The sequence below is a fragment of the Adiantum capillus-veneris genome, chromosome 30 (assembly GCF_014529385.1).
Source record: "Adiantum capillus-veneris isolate H3 chromosome 30, ASM1452938v2, whole genome shotgun sequence".
In the NCBI taxonomy this organism is placed as follows: Eukaryota; Viridiplantae; Streptophyta; class Polypodiopsida; order Polypodiales; family Pteridaceae; genus Adiantum; species Adiantum capillus-veneris.
The window spans coordinates 36,727,752-36,744,565 of NC_140960.1; the positions used below are offsets into that span (position 1 = coordinate 36,727,752).

Genomic DNA, 16,814 nt, shown 5'->3' on the forward strand with positions numbered 1-16,814 from the left:
TCCCTCCGGTACGCCTGGAAGATCACCGCATAGATCTCATACCGGGTAGCTCGCCTCCCAATCAACCCCCTTATCGGGTAAGTCTTGCTCAGCAAGAGGAAATTCTGAAGCAAGTCAACGAGCTTCTAGAGAAAGGGTTAGTACGGCCAAGTGCTTCACCCTATTGATCTTCAGTTTTACTGGTGCAGAAGAAAGATGGCACGTTTCGAATGTGCATAGACTACAGGTCTTTAAACAAGAGCACGATCAAGAATCGCTTTCCAATCCCTCGGATTGATGATATACTTGATAAGTTGCAGGGTGCAAGTGTCTTTAGTCGCATAGACTTAAAGAGTGGGTATCATCAGATACGGATCGCCCCTGAGGATATCCACAAGACTGCTTTCACCACAACCTTTGGACTATATGAATTTTTGGTAATGCCTTTCGGCTTGACCAATGCTCCTGCGACCTTCAATCGCATGATGGACCGCATTTTCAGCCCGTATCGAGCTTTTACGGGAGCATTCTTTGACGACATACTCATCTTCTCTAAGTCAGAAGAGGAACATCGGAAGCACTTGGACTTAGTGTTTCAAGAATTGCAAAAGCATGAGTTGCATGTGAATGCAAAGAAGAGCGAGTTCTTTCTGTCAGAGATACACTATCTCGGCCATATAGTCTCTCACAATCAAGTGAGTATAGATCCTGCCAAGATCCGAGTGGTAGAAGATTGGCCTATTCCCACTACGGTACATGATGTACGTAGCTTCCTGGGATTATGTTCATATTATCGAAGGTTTGTCCGAGGATTTGCTCATGTAGCAGGACCACTTCATTACTTGACAAAGAAGAAGATTCCTTTCAAATGGGGATCGAGACAACAAGGAGCTTTTGATCGGCTCAAGTACTTGCTAAGCCATGGACCTATTTTGATAGTTCCTGACTTAAGGAAACCATTTGAGGTTCACTGCGATGCTTCAGGCGATTGCATCGGAGCAGTGTTAAACCAAGAAGGCCATGCAGTGGCCTACGAAAGCAGACAGCTTAAGGATGCAGAGTTGCATGCATCAATCTACGAAAAGGAACTCACGGCTGTGATTCACGCCTTATCCAATTGGAAGCACTATCTTGTAGGAGCGGATTTTGTGATCAAGACTGATCACCAGAGTTTGCGGTATTTTCTTACGCAAAGGAAACTATCTGAGAAACAGATGAGATGGGCCAACTTTTTGTCTATGTTTCACTTCCAGATCCTTCACACGGCTGGGAGTAAGAATGTAGTCGCAGACGCATTGTCTAGGCGGCCAAGGGTGAACGCTATCACTTCGGTGTATCACCAAGAATTAGAAGCACTACCAGATTTGTATCCGAATGATCCAGATTTCTCCACCATTTGGGGAAAGCTACATCGTGGAGAGAATGAATTTCCCTATTCCATTCGGGACGGTTATCTCTACCACCATTAGGCCATATGTGTGGAGGAACCATTAAGAAAGAAGATCATGGATGAAGCACACGCTTCGCCTTATGCGGGTCATCGGGGTATTCTCCCTATGACCTTAGCAATGGAAAGATATTTGTTTTGGCCTAGCCTTAAAGCAGACATTGATAAGTATGTCAGGAAATGCTTGGTTTGCCAAAAAGTGAAGTATGATCGGCATAAGACGCCTGGGTTGCTACAACCATTGCCTGTGCCTAATGAACCTTGGGAAAGTATTGCCATGGACTTTATCATGGACCTCCCTAGAACTCAGACTGGAAATGACGCGATCTGGACCATTGTGGACAGGTTTAGCAAGCAAGCACACTTTATACCAGTCAAGAAAACGATCAAAGCAGATCATATGGCTAGGGTCTTCCTAGCACAGATCTTTAAGCATCATGGAATGCCTAAGTCTATTGTGAGTGATCGAGATCCTCGCATGACAGGAAATTTTTGGCGTGCCTTGATGGATAATCTTGGTACGAAGCTGAATTTTTCATCTGCCTACCATCCTCAAACGGACGGGCAAAGTGAGATAGCCAATTCCACAGTATTGGATATGTTAAAATCTTATGCGTCAGACCGGCAATCTGACTGGGAGAAATATTTGCCTCTTGTTGAGTATGTGTATAACAATACCATACACTCATCGACAGGGAAAGCACCTTTTGAGATTCTCTATGGTAAGCCTTTGCTTCCACCGATCCTTTTAACTAAGGATAAGATCTTTGCAGCAAATGAATTTGTCCGGGACTTGGACACAGCCTACGGGCAAGTTAGGAGAGCTATTCTACGCTCTCAGGAAAAGCATAAGAAAGCTGCAGACAAGCACAGAAGGAATCTCGACTTAACAGTCGGACAGTTAGTCTTACTCAAGTTTGAGAAGGCAAGACTTAAGAAACAAGCGTCTGATAAGGGGAAGGTGGTAAAACTTTCTACCCGTTATTATGGGCCGTTTAAGATCACTGAGCGAGTGAATGATGTCACCTTCCGATTAGAGCTACCGCCTAATTGGAGGATCCATAATGCTTTCCATGTCAGTTTACTCCAGCCGTATGTGGGACCGCCTCCAAGCCAGCCTAGTGCTGAGGAACCTCCTGAGGTTGAGGAAACAGAAGAAGTACTCCAACCAGAGCAGATAGTAAGTCACCAGGAGCTGTCTCTCAAATCCGGAAAGATAACACGGAAGTATTTGGTTAAGTTTAAGAATTATTCGAATCTAGATGCTCAGTGGATGACGTAGGAGGAATTAGCAGCTTATCCCGAGATACTGGAGGTATATGTCCAAGCACTACAGTTGAGGTCAACTGTTTAGAAGCCAGAGGGATGTTGCTAATTGGACTATTTTCTTAATTTTTTAATGATTAATCTCTTTTTCTAGGATATTCTATTGTGTACACTAAGAACTGTTAAAAGATTGTAGCTACAGGAAGTGCCATCAAGAACGGACAACTTTGATGTTTCATTTGATGGGTGACGGTAAACATCGCGAAGGAGTTTCCGTAAGTTCGGTGGAAAGGGCCGGGTTACGAGTGCCCCTGATGCGTCACATGATGAGTGACGGGTGCATCAGTAAGGGGGCATTCCGTAGGCTAAGGAGGAAATCCGAACTGAGTAAGAAAATACGCGTAAGAACGCAAGCACAAGAATAAAGATGGGTTCAATGAAGCTTTTTACGAAAAGCAGGAACAGTCGCGGGAGGACAGATGTTTTCCCGTGAGGAGTCTGTGTCTGCATTGCATCTGTGTCGTGTCCTGCACCCGGGGACGCCTGGAACGTGTCTGTGTAGCATTGTTTTCATTAACTAAGTGAGTTTTTACAGGTTCACACTTTGTTTTATTAAAGTGGCCGGTCACTTTTAAGTAACCAGGCCTTTATTAATAAAATAAAGCAAGTCCCTCAAAAAAAAGGCAACGCTAAAAAGCTACGCAGGGGGGGGGGCTGAATTTGCGATCTTTCTCTCTCCTCTCTCTAGGAGCGCCAGGCTCTGCTTTTTGGGCCCCTATTCCCGCCGGGTGCCAGGGCCTATAAAAGGATAGCTAGCGTTTAGTTTCTGGACATGCCGGAAGCAGAAGAAAGTGCTAGTGCTGGGATTCTGGAGCAGAGACTAGCGACGGAAACTGCAAGTGTTCGTGTGACGACTGAGTACGGAGGTCATTTTTCCGAGTAAGAAGCGACAGGTATACAGTGTTGATACGCATTGAGAATTGTTACTTTGTGTGGTTTGTTTTTGCAGGAACCTCCCATCTTACGGGAAAGTACGGCTTTATGCCTAAGTTCCTTACGGGAAAGTATGGCCTCGCGCCTAAGTACGGGAAGGAACGGCCTTGTGCCCAAGCCCTTTACGGGAAAGCACGACCTTCGGGTCTAAGATTACAGAACGGAGGGGTTTCCTCGGGTTCTCGTGCTTGTATAAGAATTCTCCCTGAATAAAAGAATAATCTTAACGGGGGGGACCAGCCCATCTTCTGGTCCCCAATACTGTGTCGATCTTCTCCCATCTCTCATGTTTGCAAAGTATTATAATTTTCAGATTTTCCAAGTGCTCGTGTACGCTCCCGTTTTGTGACATTCCCCCCACTTTCACTTTCACTACAACATTTTGTTTAGGATGTTAGTCTTTCTTTCAACACACATGTTCACAAATAGCAGGTTCTTTCATACAGCATTAGTTTCATTCAAAATTCAAAATCTATTTTATTCATAAAGCAAAGTAATGTTATTCATAATTTTCTGATATCTCTTCTTAGCGACTATCTCCTCGTCCCGTTCTATTTTCGATTTGTCAACCCTTTTCATTCTTGTGCCTTATTGGGACACCGTGCAACGATATTTTCTTGTTCTCCACATTCAAAAAAAATTTCTGCTTTGAAATATTCCTCTCGCTGTTCTTCTCTTAGTCTCTGTTCTTCTGTCAATCGAGATCATGTATCTCGTTGTTGTCTGTTTCTGTTTTGACTTGTCAAAGGTTCATCTGTTCAGCAAGTCAAGCTACCCGAATGCATAGCGAATCCTCACTTAGCATGTCCCTCTGAATTTTTCTCAAGACAGTAGTCTCGATTTTCATTGGGAAGTCCACAACAAAACCTCTCAATCTGCTCCTTAAAAGTGATCTTCTTGAAAGAAGAGGTCGGAAGGAAAACATCTCAAAATCTTTCACATTAAGCATCCAAAGTGTCACCCCCGGTCATTCGAAGTTGGTTCTAATCGGTTCTCACATCTCGTTTGTACTCCTGAGTCAACCAAGAATAAATAAAGAGTTTCTTGAATTTCAACCACTTTGTCGGTACTTGTTTCTTTAACAAAAGAGTGGACCACCATGTTTGTGCATCACCTTTCAAAAAGGATGATGCCTGTCTGATCTTGGAGTGCTCTGTATAGCGGCCTCCAGAAAATGCTTTATCAAACTATTGGATAAAGGCTAAAGCCTCGGGAACATCTCGAAACCCTGAAAAGTACTCAAACTTTACGGCTTGTCCTCCCTCTTTGAAGTCTTTGGCCTTTTGCCCCTGTCGTTGAGGAAATCATACTGATTGGCTCTATAAAAGTGCTTGCTTTTTGCATATAATATATGATCTTTTCATCGTTTCTTGCCCTTTTCACTCGAGTCAGAAGAAGAGAAGGTCTTCGAGATGTCAGAAGAAGAAGAGGACAAATTGGGCAATCCTTCGAAGCGTACACGCTTCTTCTGTTTTCTGGCGTGTTCAAAAGAGGATTTTTGGCCGAATTAATCGGGGAAATCAATTCCCTTGTTACGTTTCTTCAGTTGCTTTTCTTTTGACCCCAATAATTGGTTGAGTCGTTTTTCAACAACGTCCTCGAGTTCATCTTCAGTAAACATCCGTGGAACAGGAGGTTGCTTGAGGACTGACTTGATTCGGGAATCGATGGCTTTCTACCAATGAGTGTGCACCTCGTCAATCGGGTGCCACGTCAAAAATTTGGCATATTGAGGATCCTTTGCAAATTTGAGCATCTGCTTTGCACTCATCAACCTGCTGTTGAGGATGCATCTCCATTAGCTGATGCTGCGTAAGGTGGCCCGTATTCATGATCTTCTAATCCATTCGAATTTTTCGTACTGCCTCCTGTTTCAAAAATATCAAGATGGTTCGTCTGATTCTTGCGGGATTAGTTGTTTGAACCCATGTGCGGTAAGAGGATCGGATTTCTCGGTAGAAACAAAATCCGTCGCGCTTTGATTCCACTGTCACAATCACCTCCAAGACGAGAATCCAACACGACACACGAGAGAATCACTTAAAATATTCACAACTTTAAATATCACAGTTCACTTTGGTCGACACGGCTCGGCGTAGTTCCATGCCCAAAGGTATTGGCCCCAAAACCCAATGCCCGTTTCGGTATTTCTTTTATATTAATGCTTGATCAAAATACAACTTCTGCGGGTCCTCGGCTCTCAGACGCTGCGTCCAGATGCCTTGAAGAGTGAGGCCATTGGGTTCCTTTTATTCTTACAAAGGGTTGACAAAATCAGAGTCCCAAATGCAGTTAAACTCAAAAGCAAGGGATCCCAAGAGTCCCAAAAGCAGTTAAACTCAAAAGCAAGGGGTCCCAAAAGCAACTGGTCATCAAAAGCTGCCAAAAGAAAGCACCAGTGCAATTTACGATATTCCGTATAACCCTGCCACGTTAGCAGCCAGCATGAAATGCGGAAATCCGTACAATTTTCCACGTCAGCCTGCACATTTAATACCTATATTAAAGATAATTTTTTTTTTTTGGTCAATATTAGTTCTCATAGTAGACTCATGTGGCACTTATCATAAATGTGTATATCATGATTCATTTTGTAATCGTTGCAGATAGGTGAGAAAGAAGGTTTGCATTCTTTATCTATTTGCTTGGAAGAGAAATACAGAGCCGTCTTGTTTGTGTATGTGTATGCAATCTATGCAAGAGAAGCATCTTGGAAAAGCACATGAATCCTCCTTTTTTTGCATGGTGTCACAATTTGAGCATCTTGGCTAAGCTCTATAGCTAGCCTACAAGTCGAGAGAGAAATTAAGTTGCACATGCTACCATATTCAGTAACAATGTGTGTCAGTACGCTTACCATGCACTTTTTTTCCTTGATAAGAGGTTTTTATACTCTCATCACTCTAGTGCAAGCCTTATCTTTGCATTAGCATACTTTGCAATACTATCTCCTTTGTTGGGTGCTTGTCCTTCATCTTCATCTTTGCATGCATTTTTGCAGCCATATTTTTGACAAATGATAGAGAGTAGGCTTCTCCATCCAGGCATAGTTGCTAGCATCCTTTGGGTTCATGTTCTAAGACTAAGGCGAGCGCTCATAGGATAAAATAACTTTGGGATAGCTCATAGAGCTAGCTATTGTTCAAATTTTAACTCCGGATCATTTCAACCTTCATTTCTACTATTGGTAGTACTATGCAACAAACAATTTTGTCTTTTATGCAAGTTTTTTGATAATACACATTTCTACAAACAATATCGTTGAGCAAATAGGTTGGGATGCTAAGGGTGTGCATGCTAATGTCTTGATTACACTTTCTATTGAGTTTTCCAATATTTACTCAACAAAAACAGAGAGACATTCATTGGATAGATTAGCTTTTTTGTATTCAGGTCTTGATTTTGGCAAAATTTGCATATATGCATAAGGAGAATTTCTTGAATGGAGGGTTGTTTCAAATGAAAAACTTTATTTAGTGACCTGAATTTTGTTAGTTTGTTGTGTATATAGAAGATGTTGTATATATAGAAGATACAATTCCCCCTTGTTAGCATGTACTAAGGAGACAATTATGAGCTCACAAAATGTATATGATATATTGTTACGTATGTTAATGGTGGGAGTACAAATGTAAGGTCTAATGAGGCACATGTGCACCTTATGAAGGTTTCAAATGGTGGGAGTGCAAATGTAAGGCCTAATCAGGAACATGTGCACTTTATGAAGGTTTCAAATGATGCTACATATCAACCAATTTCCTATAAAACTTTTACAAGATGTAATAGATGAGGATGGTGCTAAAAATGAGTAGGCTCGAGGTATACCTATATGGTTGTTGTAAACAATGCGCAACAAGAAATTAGGTGCACCTTTGTCTAGTCATTTTCGTTCAGGTCCTCAAGATGCCTCTACATATCTAATTGTTATGTTTTGGCTATGTTTAGATCTATCATAAGGAAGAATTTTTGTCACTTGATGCAAAGAAACAAAATAAAAATGAATGGAGTGGAATTTGAGTATGATGTTATCGTGAAGAATGGAACATGGTCTTTGTGCGACTTACCTAGCAAAATGGTCATTGCTATTAAGTGGGCTTTAAGGTTAGAACAATATAAGCTTGTTCATTGTAAGGATAGAGTTGTGGCGAAAGTGTAGGGATGTAAAACAATTTGTGTTAGGCTATGTATGATATAAAGCAAGTTCCATGTACTTGGTATTGAAAGATTCGTGCTTATTTGACCGCCCAAAGTTTTTAGAATAGCTTAACTAAGAATATTTTGTATGTCAAGCGCATAGATGATGTATTTTTAATCATTGTGCTCTATGTCGAAGACATGTTTCTCATTGAAAGAAAGAAGGGATATATGACTAATTTTAAGACTCATTTGAATGTCTATTTTAAAATATGTGATAATTGAGGCTTTCGTATCATTTTGGGCGTATATTTTAAGCAAGTTGATGGAAATATTGCTTTGTGTCAGACAAACTACATTGAGATATTGTTGTGTATATTTGGACTTGAAGATTGTAACCCTTTTTGTGAGGGAGTTGATCTTGGACCACGTTCCACCTCTTAAATAACTCCACCCAATCACCCTTAATAGAGATCCATGCCTCTCGGTGGAAGCATGGTAAGGTGATCCTATTGCTTAAGTCCATGTACAACCACTTTTAGAGTAATAAATAGCTTCTCCAAGTTGAAAATTGATAAGAGGAAAAACTAGCCATTTTTTTGAAAAATTTGTAGAGGTCAAAACCTTGTGCGTGTGTTTCTTTGTTGGCATGCAGGAGTTAAATCTCACAATGCTCCAAGACTCTCTCCATGATAATATTCATGTGCTTCATACTGCGAAACCTGGTTGTTTGGAACACGAGCCCAACAATATGTGCCACTATTGGCTAAATTTTCCTCTCTTGAAACAGGTTGAGCTTGTTTCTCCTTTCTAGCATTGTAAGACCGTTTCTTCTTATTTTCATATTGTCTGATTGTTTTTGCCACTTGCTTAGGCACTATTGCTTGAACAAAGGGAACTTTGAGAGTGTCATCTATAATGACAACCATATTTGGAATTGTCCAGGAAGGGGAAAAATGCTCCAAATGAGAGAGAGAGAGAGAGAGAGAGAGAGAGAGAGAGAGAGAGAGCCAGCCTCTGTGTGTTTCTATTCATGAGCGAGCCAAGAAACGAGCCCGTCACAAGGCCTAGTGGGATACATGTTGCTAATTGCAAGATTTACGAAAAACATACATGTGAAGTCTTCCCTTGTGTCTACATATAGGGGCTCCATTGTCAACGTAAAATGGCCGAGATCAGATAGCCAACTGGTAATGAAAAGGAGCAGCTTAGCATTGTTGATAAATGCAAGGCAAGACCAAGATGACCCCAACTTGCTAAAGGTTGCAAGGATGTTGGATGTGCACAAGTGAAACTTGTATGTAGCAACAAAGAAAATTTTGGCTAATGTTGATGGTGAAGAATGTGTTTCTATGGCTATGTTTAGAAGAAGGCATTGTTGTGATACAATCTTAAATGATGTGAGGGACATCATCTTTGAGTTTTGGACAACCCATTCATGTGTCTCACCTAATAAGAAGGATGTGAAACGCTTCAGATTTGGTCCAAAATAGAACATGGAACATCCAATCCACTATCTTTATGAAATGCTAGCGAGTTCAATTTCAAATTCTAATTAAGGTTTTCATCCCATGTTCTAATTAAATGCTTTATTTTCTATGCCATTATCCTCATCAACAATCTACTAATGTATCATGTTCACGATCAGATTTTTGGCAGAGCAATTCATGAAAATTTAGAGATTCATGCTTAGGGCATGGTTCTAAGATTTGTTTGGTTCTCATTGTTCTTAGAATGACAAACGTTTTAGTTCAATTAGAGTTGAAATTCCTCCTTTTGCGTGGTATCATTTCTCAGAAGCATTAGTCCTCCAATTTAGTATCATCACTCAAGTCTCATGTGTAAAAGTTGAGAAACTGGTAGTTGCGTTCTCAACATATTATATTGCTTACTGGAATGTTTGGTTCTATTCCTTATTTCTTCTTTGTGCTGCTATATCATTAAATAACACTTTGCAACATCGATTAATCTGCACAAACATTATTGTAGTGCTCTGCACGTAGAAATGTTTCCTCTTAAAGATAATGTTAGTATATTTACATGAAATTGTGTAATTGTAGACACATTGCTCTCATCTGCTAGTATATCTATTTGCATTGTGTGGCTATAATCCTATGATCTCCTTTATCCTACTCTGTTGTGATGGACATATTCACTATACAAATCCTTTTTTCTATCCTTGATTAGACCATGGGTACTCATGATTTGTGTTTTATATAGTGCTCTAGCATTTTATGTAGTATTTATCTCAAAGATTTCTTTTCATTTTCTTCTTATTGGTTGCTTGCATTCATCATTCATGAACCATATAGTGGTGTAATTACCCTTGGAGTAAAATTCTTTTCAAGTTTGTAGAGTAATGTTCGGCATTACATAGAATTGTTTACTTCTATATAGTGCATTTAACATCTCTAAAATGTTGGTTATGTGAAAAAAGTGCTATTTATGGAGCGTTTTTTGTACTTTGCATGCCCCTTTCTTTATAGAAACTTCTAATATTGTGAAGTACTAGATGTAGTTGTGAGCTATACATGTACACAATCTATCAGAATTACATTTAAAGTGTTTGCTAGGAACAATGCTTTAGGAGATCTTACATTACTTCCAAGTCCGATATAACCAGTTAAGTATTATTTACTGTTAGGTATTATATAATTCTTTATTTTTGTATATAGCTCTATGAAATAGTTTTGCAATGATATATAGCTTTCTATCAAGTATAACAATGTAATGTTATATAGTGGTATAGCATTGTGTACTACTATGTAGATTTTGTGCGGAGTAATATAGCTAGATAGCATGGTGTAATATTACATAGCTCCTATGTAGATCTATATAACTATGTAGCTATATGGCAATGTGTACTATGATATAAATTTTGTGCAGAGATACATAACATTGTTTTATTCAATCTAGCAGTTGGATTAACCATGCTTATAGAGATATATATGATTGTTTAGTTCCATATATGAATTGTTGGCATCTAGAAGGTATTATCTAGTGATATATAATGAAATATTTAAAGCACTGGTAATCTAGAGATAGATGTAGTATGATAGTGTTACATAGTGGTTTCTATAATTGAACATTAGTTGCCTTGATGATCATGTTGTGCGCATTGGCTAAATTGTTTTGTAGACTAAATTCTACTTCAAATTTAAAACTTGCCAACCTGAACTCAAGTTGGGACAACGTTCCTTTGAGAAGTATAAGACATTTTTTGTGAAGAAAATGAAGGTCTTTAACACATATTGTTGCCAAGCTCTTGTTTAAATGTTGTACTTGAAAGAGGAAATCAACCGTGTCAAGTCACAGGGACTTGGCTACCGTGGCACAACTTGTAAATGTACTAGACAATGCAAGGTTTGTTAGATGACAGATGGTAGTGAAGAATGCTCAGCAGGAACACGCCTATATAAAGGAATCACACATCTGTGGAAAGAATGTGTGTAAGGAATGTGTGTAAGAAGCCCGATGGTAAACTTTACCATAAACCGACCAGGTGGAAGATCAGTGTTTTAGAAAAAAGGATTGCAACAAGTTATGCCTTGTTAAAGTTTTTCGATATGTGGAGCATAACAATAAGAAGGGAAAATTGGGAAAGCATCTTGAGTTGCAGCAAAATATGCTACCGGCGGTCAGTGAGATGTTGAAGCTTTTAAAACACATACATAGAAGTTTCTTTTACATAACTTCAGATACAGGTGGCAGGCTAATCAATCGATCTTGCATTGATCACTTTCTTTATGACGTTATATGGATTTCTATATCTCAGATGATACCAAACATGAGACGCCATTTGTCCAACATTGCTTCATGGTTCACTACAAATAAATGACCGAGGAAGGCATTGATGTCTGCAAGCATTGGGTATGGTTAGATGACGCCGCATTGCAGTTCAAAGCATCAAGGCCATTCTACTTTGTGGGCAAGTAAATGGTTCCATTGTCGGCGTGCAACTGCTAACTAAATTTTTTATGAGCATATGTAGTCTCACTTTAATGTGTGATGTCTGACCCTGCCATGCTTGTAGGTGCATCGGGCTAACGAAGATGCAAATAACTTGGAACTTCTTTGGGTTTGGGCACAAAAGAGGTGAACATGACGATGCTAGAGCCATGATTAAGCGTGTCTTATCACAGGAATAGGCAAAGCCAGATGGTGGTGTCCTTAAGAATGCAAGGGAGGAAGGCATTGATGTCTGCAAGCATTGGGTATGGTTAGATGACGTTGCATTGCAGTTCAAAGCATCAAGGCCATTCTACTTTGTGGGCAAGTAAATGGGTCCATTGTCAGCGTGCAACTGAGCATATGTAGTCTCACTTCAATGTGTGATGTCTGACCCTTCCATGCTTGTAGGTACATCGGGCTAACGAAGATGCAAATAACTTGGAACTTCTTTGGGTTTGGGCACAAAAAAGGTGAACATGACGATGCTAGAGCCATGATTAAGCGTGTCTTATCACGGGAATAGGTAAAGCCAGATGGTGGTGTCCTTTCTCTTGGAGAGACTTGGAAACAACACATCAGGGCCAAAAAATCAGAAAGTTCCAAAGAGGTATTTTTGGGAAATCAAGGTTGGTGATGTTGATAGCAATCGTACATTTGGAGTTGAAACCATTCAAGGAACATGGAGTAGGCATAGTGTATGTGGTTTCTCGACACACGATCCCACGTAGATCAAGCTTCATGAGTTGTCATGTTATTGCAATGCGTGTATGTAGCAGCCCTGGAGGTCTTGTGTAAACAAGACCATCGTCTTAAATGATGAAGTGAGGGGTGTGAAGGATCCCTGGCAAAGTTGCTATATGTTGTTGGTGATAATTTAGCAGTTAATATTGAACCAGATAACGCTAAGAAGGTCGAGTTTTACATTCTCAAATGCTCCGCTAGTAAATTTCAAGCAACCGAAAGGGTCAAAGATGCACAGGGCACAATATGCAAAAAGGGATCTTACTTTGTGTCAGGATAGTATGACAAGAATATTGATGATCGACACAAGCTGCTACGTGAGAAACCGGTTGCAATCCACTACTCTTATCTAGTGAGGGCTATCAAATTCCCAATGGAGTTGGCTAATCCTCCTAATTTTGAGATTTATGTCATCAACACAGATGTGCGGGAGTGTATTTACCACAATCTACCTTATACATATATCTTATAGTAGCCATTATGTGGGAAAAGGCTGTCATCCTTTGAATGAAACTTTCTATTTTCGACACTTGAGTATGGCTTTCTTGCTAGTCTTGCAGGCATGTTTACTTGTTTCAATTACGTAGATCGGGGCCAATCTTTACTCTGAGATGTTGATTCTCTAAACCATTTCTGACCATAAAGCCCCGTTTCTACTTTCTCGCATAGAAAAATATATACCGCAATTCTTGTCGACATTACAAGTTCCTTATCATAACATAATAGACTAGCCATGTACATATGTGTTGGAATCACTGCATAGATATCAAAACAAAGACAAGTCAATTCTAATCATAAAGCCATTTTATATTCTTGAATAATAGGTCTTGAGTTCAACTCCTCGTCCCGGCTAGATCTTTAAGATCTCTTGGGATAGTTTCCTACGACGTTAAAACTCTCTTCTTCTTCTTCTTCTTCTTTTCACACCATACATACATGTTAAGAAGGGTACAACAGTGGCTAATAGCCGTAAAAAGTAAGGGGGGGACTTTATTGCCCACAATCCAGCAATAGACACAAGATGGAGATATATAAAAGTTGATAATTACTTTTTTTAATCCAAGCTGAGAAAACATACGAAGGACATCGCAACTAATTTCATGTAGGGGGCACTTTAGAGATGCCTCGAGGTGTATTCCTATCGATGTTCCATACAGAGCCAACCCCGCAACCATGTTGGCCACATCGTTGTTAGGTACTCTACATCATCTTCATCAGAGAGGCTTTCAATCTTTGGGACAATTAGGCAGTTGGCCCTCTCATTTTTGAACATCTTGTAAGTACTATCATTGACCATGATTGTGTTGTTGCGGGACAGGAAAGATGAGAAGAGAAGTGCTCTGATGTGTGGGTGGAGCTAACCTCCTAGAAGTGAGAGGAGCTTCTTATTCTTTTTGATATATGAAGAATAAGGTAGTGCGTATGTGCACATAGTGGATGGGTAGTTGGTTAGCCACCTAGCTACGGGCAGAGGCGTAACGCCTTTACCCTAACAACCTACCACTTAAAAGGTGATGCACTGATAAGTAAGTGCTACTAGCTAAACTACTAGTATGTACAAGAAAATAGTTTTGAGAGACCCTCTCAACCTATGCCCAATGTCTCACTTAGTCAATCTACATGTAGCTGTATCAACTCTAGTGATAGGCGAGCATAGGTATCCATACTAGAGCCTACATGTGAATCCCGTAGACAACTCTGTATGGTTCGCATAGCTCCAATGCATCATGCTAGTATTAATCACCATACGACTGACCATCCCTACTACAAATGCTCCCAATGCAATTGCTAGGTCGGGCCTCGACACTAGTAGTTCATACATGAGACGATCGAACGCTAATAAAATCTACGCAAACCTAATTGTCCCAGCCTCCTTTGTGCTATCTGCATGCATTGCAACATCAGGACTACTCATCACATATAGATGTGTCATCGCCGACACTAGGATGGCTATGTCTCTCTCACCCATAGGCAAAATTGTGCATCTTGGCATCAAATCATTAGCCTCTAGCATGAGCATATCAAAGAAATCTATGTTTATTATCTCTATATGTCTGTTAACCCTACATGTGTCTCTAGGGAGCAATCATGCTCTATCTCTGCTTGCATAAACTCTGACAACACTTATTGTGTCTCACTAGAGCACTGTCACTCTACCTCTACAGAGTCTACTGGCATGTCTTGCATAGCTAGCTCTGTCTCGTAAGCATGGTGGAGCTCACTTGCAAATGAGACACGCCTCGTCTCTTGCTCAACACATGCCAACAACAAAATTGAGACCATGTCGTCTCTTGCCTCGGATACATGCATAGGATACACGAAGCCACTCTGGGCTCCCCTGACAATCACTAGTAATTTGAAATGCACCCGAAAAGGAATGCTCTCTAAGTAGTGTATGACACCCACAATCTACTAATTGTCTTAGTGAGATCAAGCTTGAGGAACATAGTGCACATGTCATAGGGTATATGATGCACCACTGGGCAATGACAAGCAAACATCTCCTGCACGTACAATGTCAAATGCCGAACCATCTTCCAAGTGTACACACCCAAAGCTCCCACTAGAGAATGTTCCGAATCACTCACGATGTGAAAATTGCATCCTCATCTAGCGACCAACGGGGAGAAGTGTTGCCTCTAGAAGACATCAAAGAGGGAGGAATGCTAAAGGGAAATGTGACATCACCGTCACTAGTATACGAAACCATTACACTAGAATGTGTCACAACCTCATCTGCATCACGCATACATCTCTGTTATTGCCTTATACGTCTAAAACAATAGCGTCTAATGTTCCTTGTGTGACCACAATGCCAACAACGCAAGTATTGGCAACTACGAAACCTCTGTTTCTCACGAGTCATGTCTATAGACTTTGAAACATCACACATTTTTGCTATATGGATGTCAAGAAACTATGGCAAGAAATCCTAGGAGAAATCTCAACCATAAAGCTTGTCAAACTGGCAACAAAATGGGAGACCACTCGACCACGACACAATCATGAAAACCATGATAGATTACATCAAAATCTATGCTCGCATGTGTATAAAACAACTCTACAAATTGTAAGCATAAATAGCGTCACTATATCAAGTGAGCACAATTGAGCTCAACCGAGCATAAATCGCATAACCATAGACGCAAGTAGTGAGTAAACATGCTCAAAACTCATCCCACAAGAAAACTTCTTGCAAAGGTTTGCAAAAACCTGTAGAGCCTGTAAAGCTTTTGACTACTTGTATTGTAGCCACACAAGTATATACAACTAACAAACATGTCAAAGTGAGTCAAATTCAACCACTAAACATCAGAGAGTAAAATGCAGATGAGCATAAAACAACACGAATGTAAGAAAATCTAATAGATTTTCCCCTGAAAAATGAGTAAAAACTCAAAAATCTCACCAAAATCACACAAAGCATGAACACACTGAGAGTCTCAATAAATAGATCCACAAACGGTATACATAATCTACCAAAAGCCTGGCAAATAGCTCATTCTTGAACGAGTGGCTCTATGGACAACTGCACCTATCCAAAGTGCCTGTGAATCTGTGAATCTACCACCTGCAAGCTATACCTAACTTGTAGAGCATGAAGCGGAAGTGAATTTTCTTTTCCCGTAGACACGGCAAAGAAAACGATCAGAAGAGAGTAAAAGAGAGCTAAGATAAGGCACGATTGGTGTGCAAAAGAAAAAGGATTATGATTAGGTTTCATAGGCCTTTATATATAGGCTCATATAAATGATGTCACATTCAAGTGCCCAAGTTGGGCTTATCCCCAACAAACGCCCCCTTTAGCCGAACTTGCAGCATCATACAAAACTTTGTGATCATCTCGTCATGTATGACTATCATCGTGTGCTGCTAGACTCTACTAATACATCTAGGCGTAGTATATGATTCATCATGACGGTTATCATATCGGATTCGTCACACATGGTTCAATAGTACTCATCCTACGCTCACAAGGTAGATAACAGACACGGATCATTCATTCGTTTGGGAAGGCCTTACCTCAACTCATTCTCATGCAAAGGTAGTGTCTCATACAAAGACATTATCAAAGTTGATAATTGTGGGGCTTGACCAAGTCTCATTTAGCATACACATCTTGGGGACACCCATCATCAAATGGAGTTCGTCTAAAATTTAGTGCGAACATCCTCCAAAAATAATTGATGAAAAGAAAAATTTAATAAAGTAAACAAAAAATGAAAAGGTTGTTGTGCAATCATCGTCAGCAGTGACGTTAGTGTGTGTGTGTGTGTGTGTGTGTGTGTGAAGGGGGGGGGGG

The 16,814-nt window shown here is 40.2% G+C and overlaps 1 protein-coding gene across 5 annotated transcripts in view; it reads left to right on the top strand.

Moving 5' to 3' along the window:
- Nucleotides 1–9,506, top strand: part of LOC147417801 (uncharacterized) — a 100,085-nt gene extending 90,579 nt beyond the window's left edge. For 3 of the 5 annotated variants that reach the window (XM_086506441.1, XM_086506440.1, XM_086506439.1), the window contains exons 6-7: nucleotides 8,475–8,609; nucleotides 8,964–9,506. In XM_086506441.1, coding sequence (XP_086362567.1) covers nucleotides 8,475–8,609; nucleotides 8,964–9,002 — 174 coding nt within the window. In that variant the 3' untranslated portion in view covers nucleotides 9,003–9,506. The other 2 variants (XM_086506442.1, XM_086506443.1) reach the window with 2 other exon arrangements.
- The last annotated feature ends 7,308 nt before the right edge of the window (nucleotides 9,507–16,814 follow it).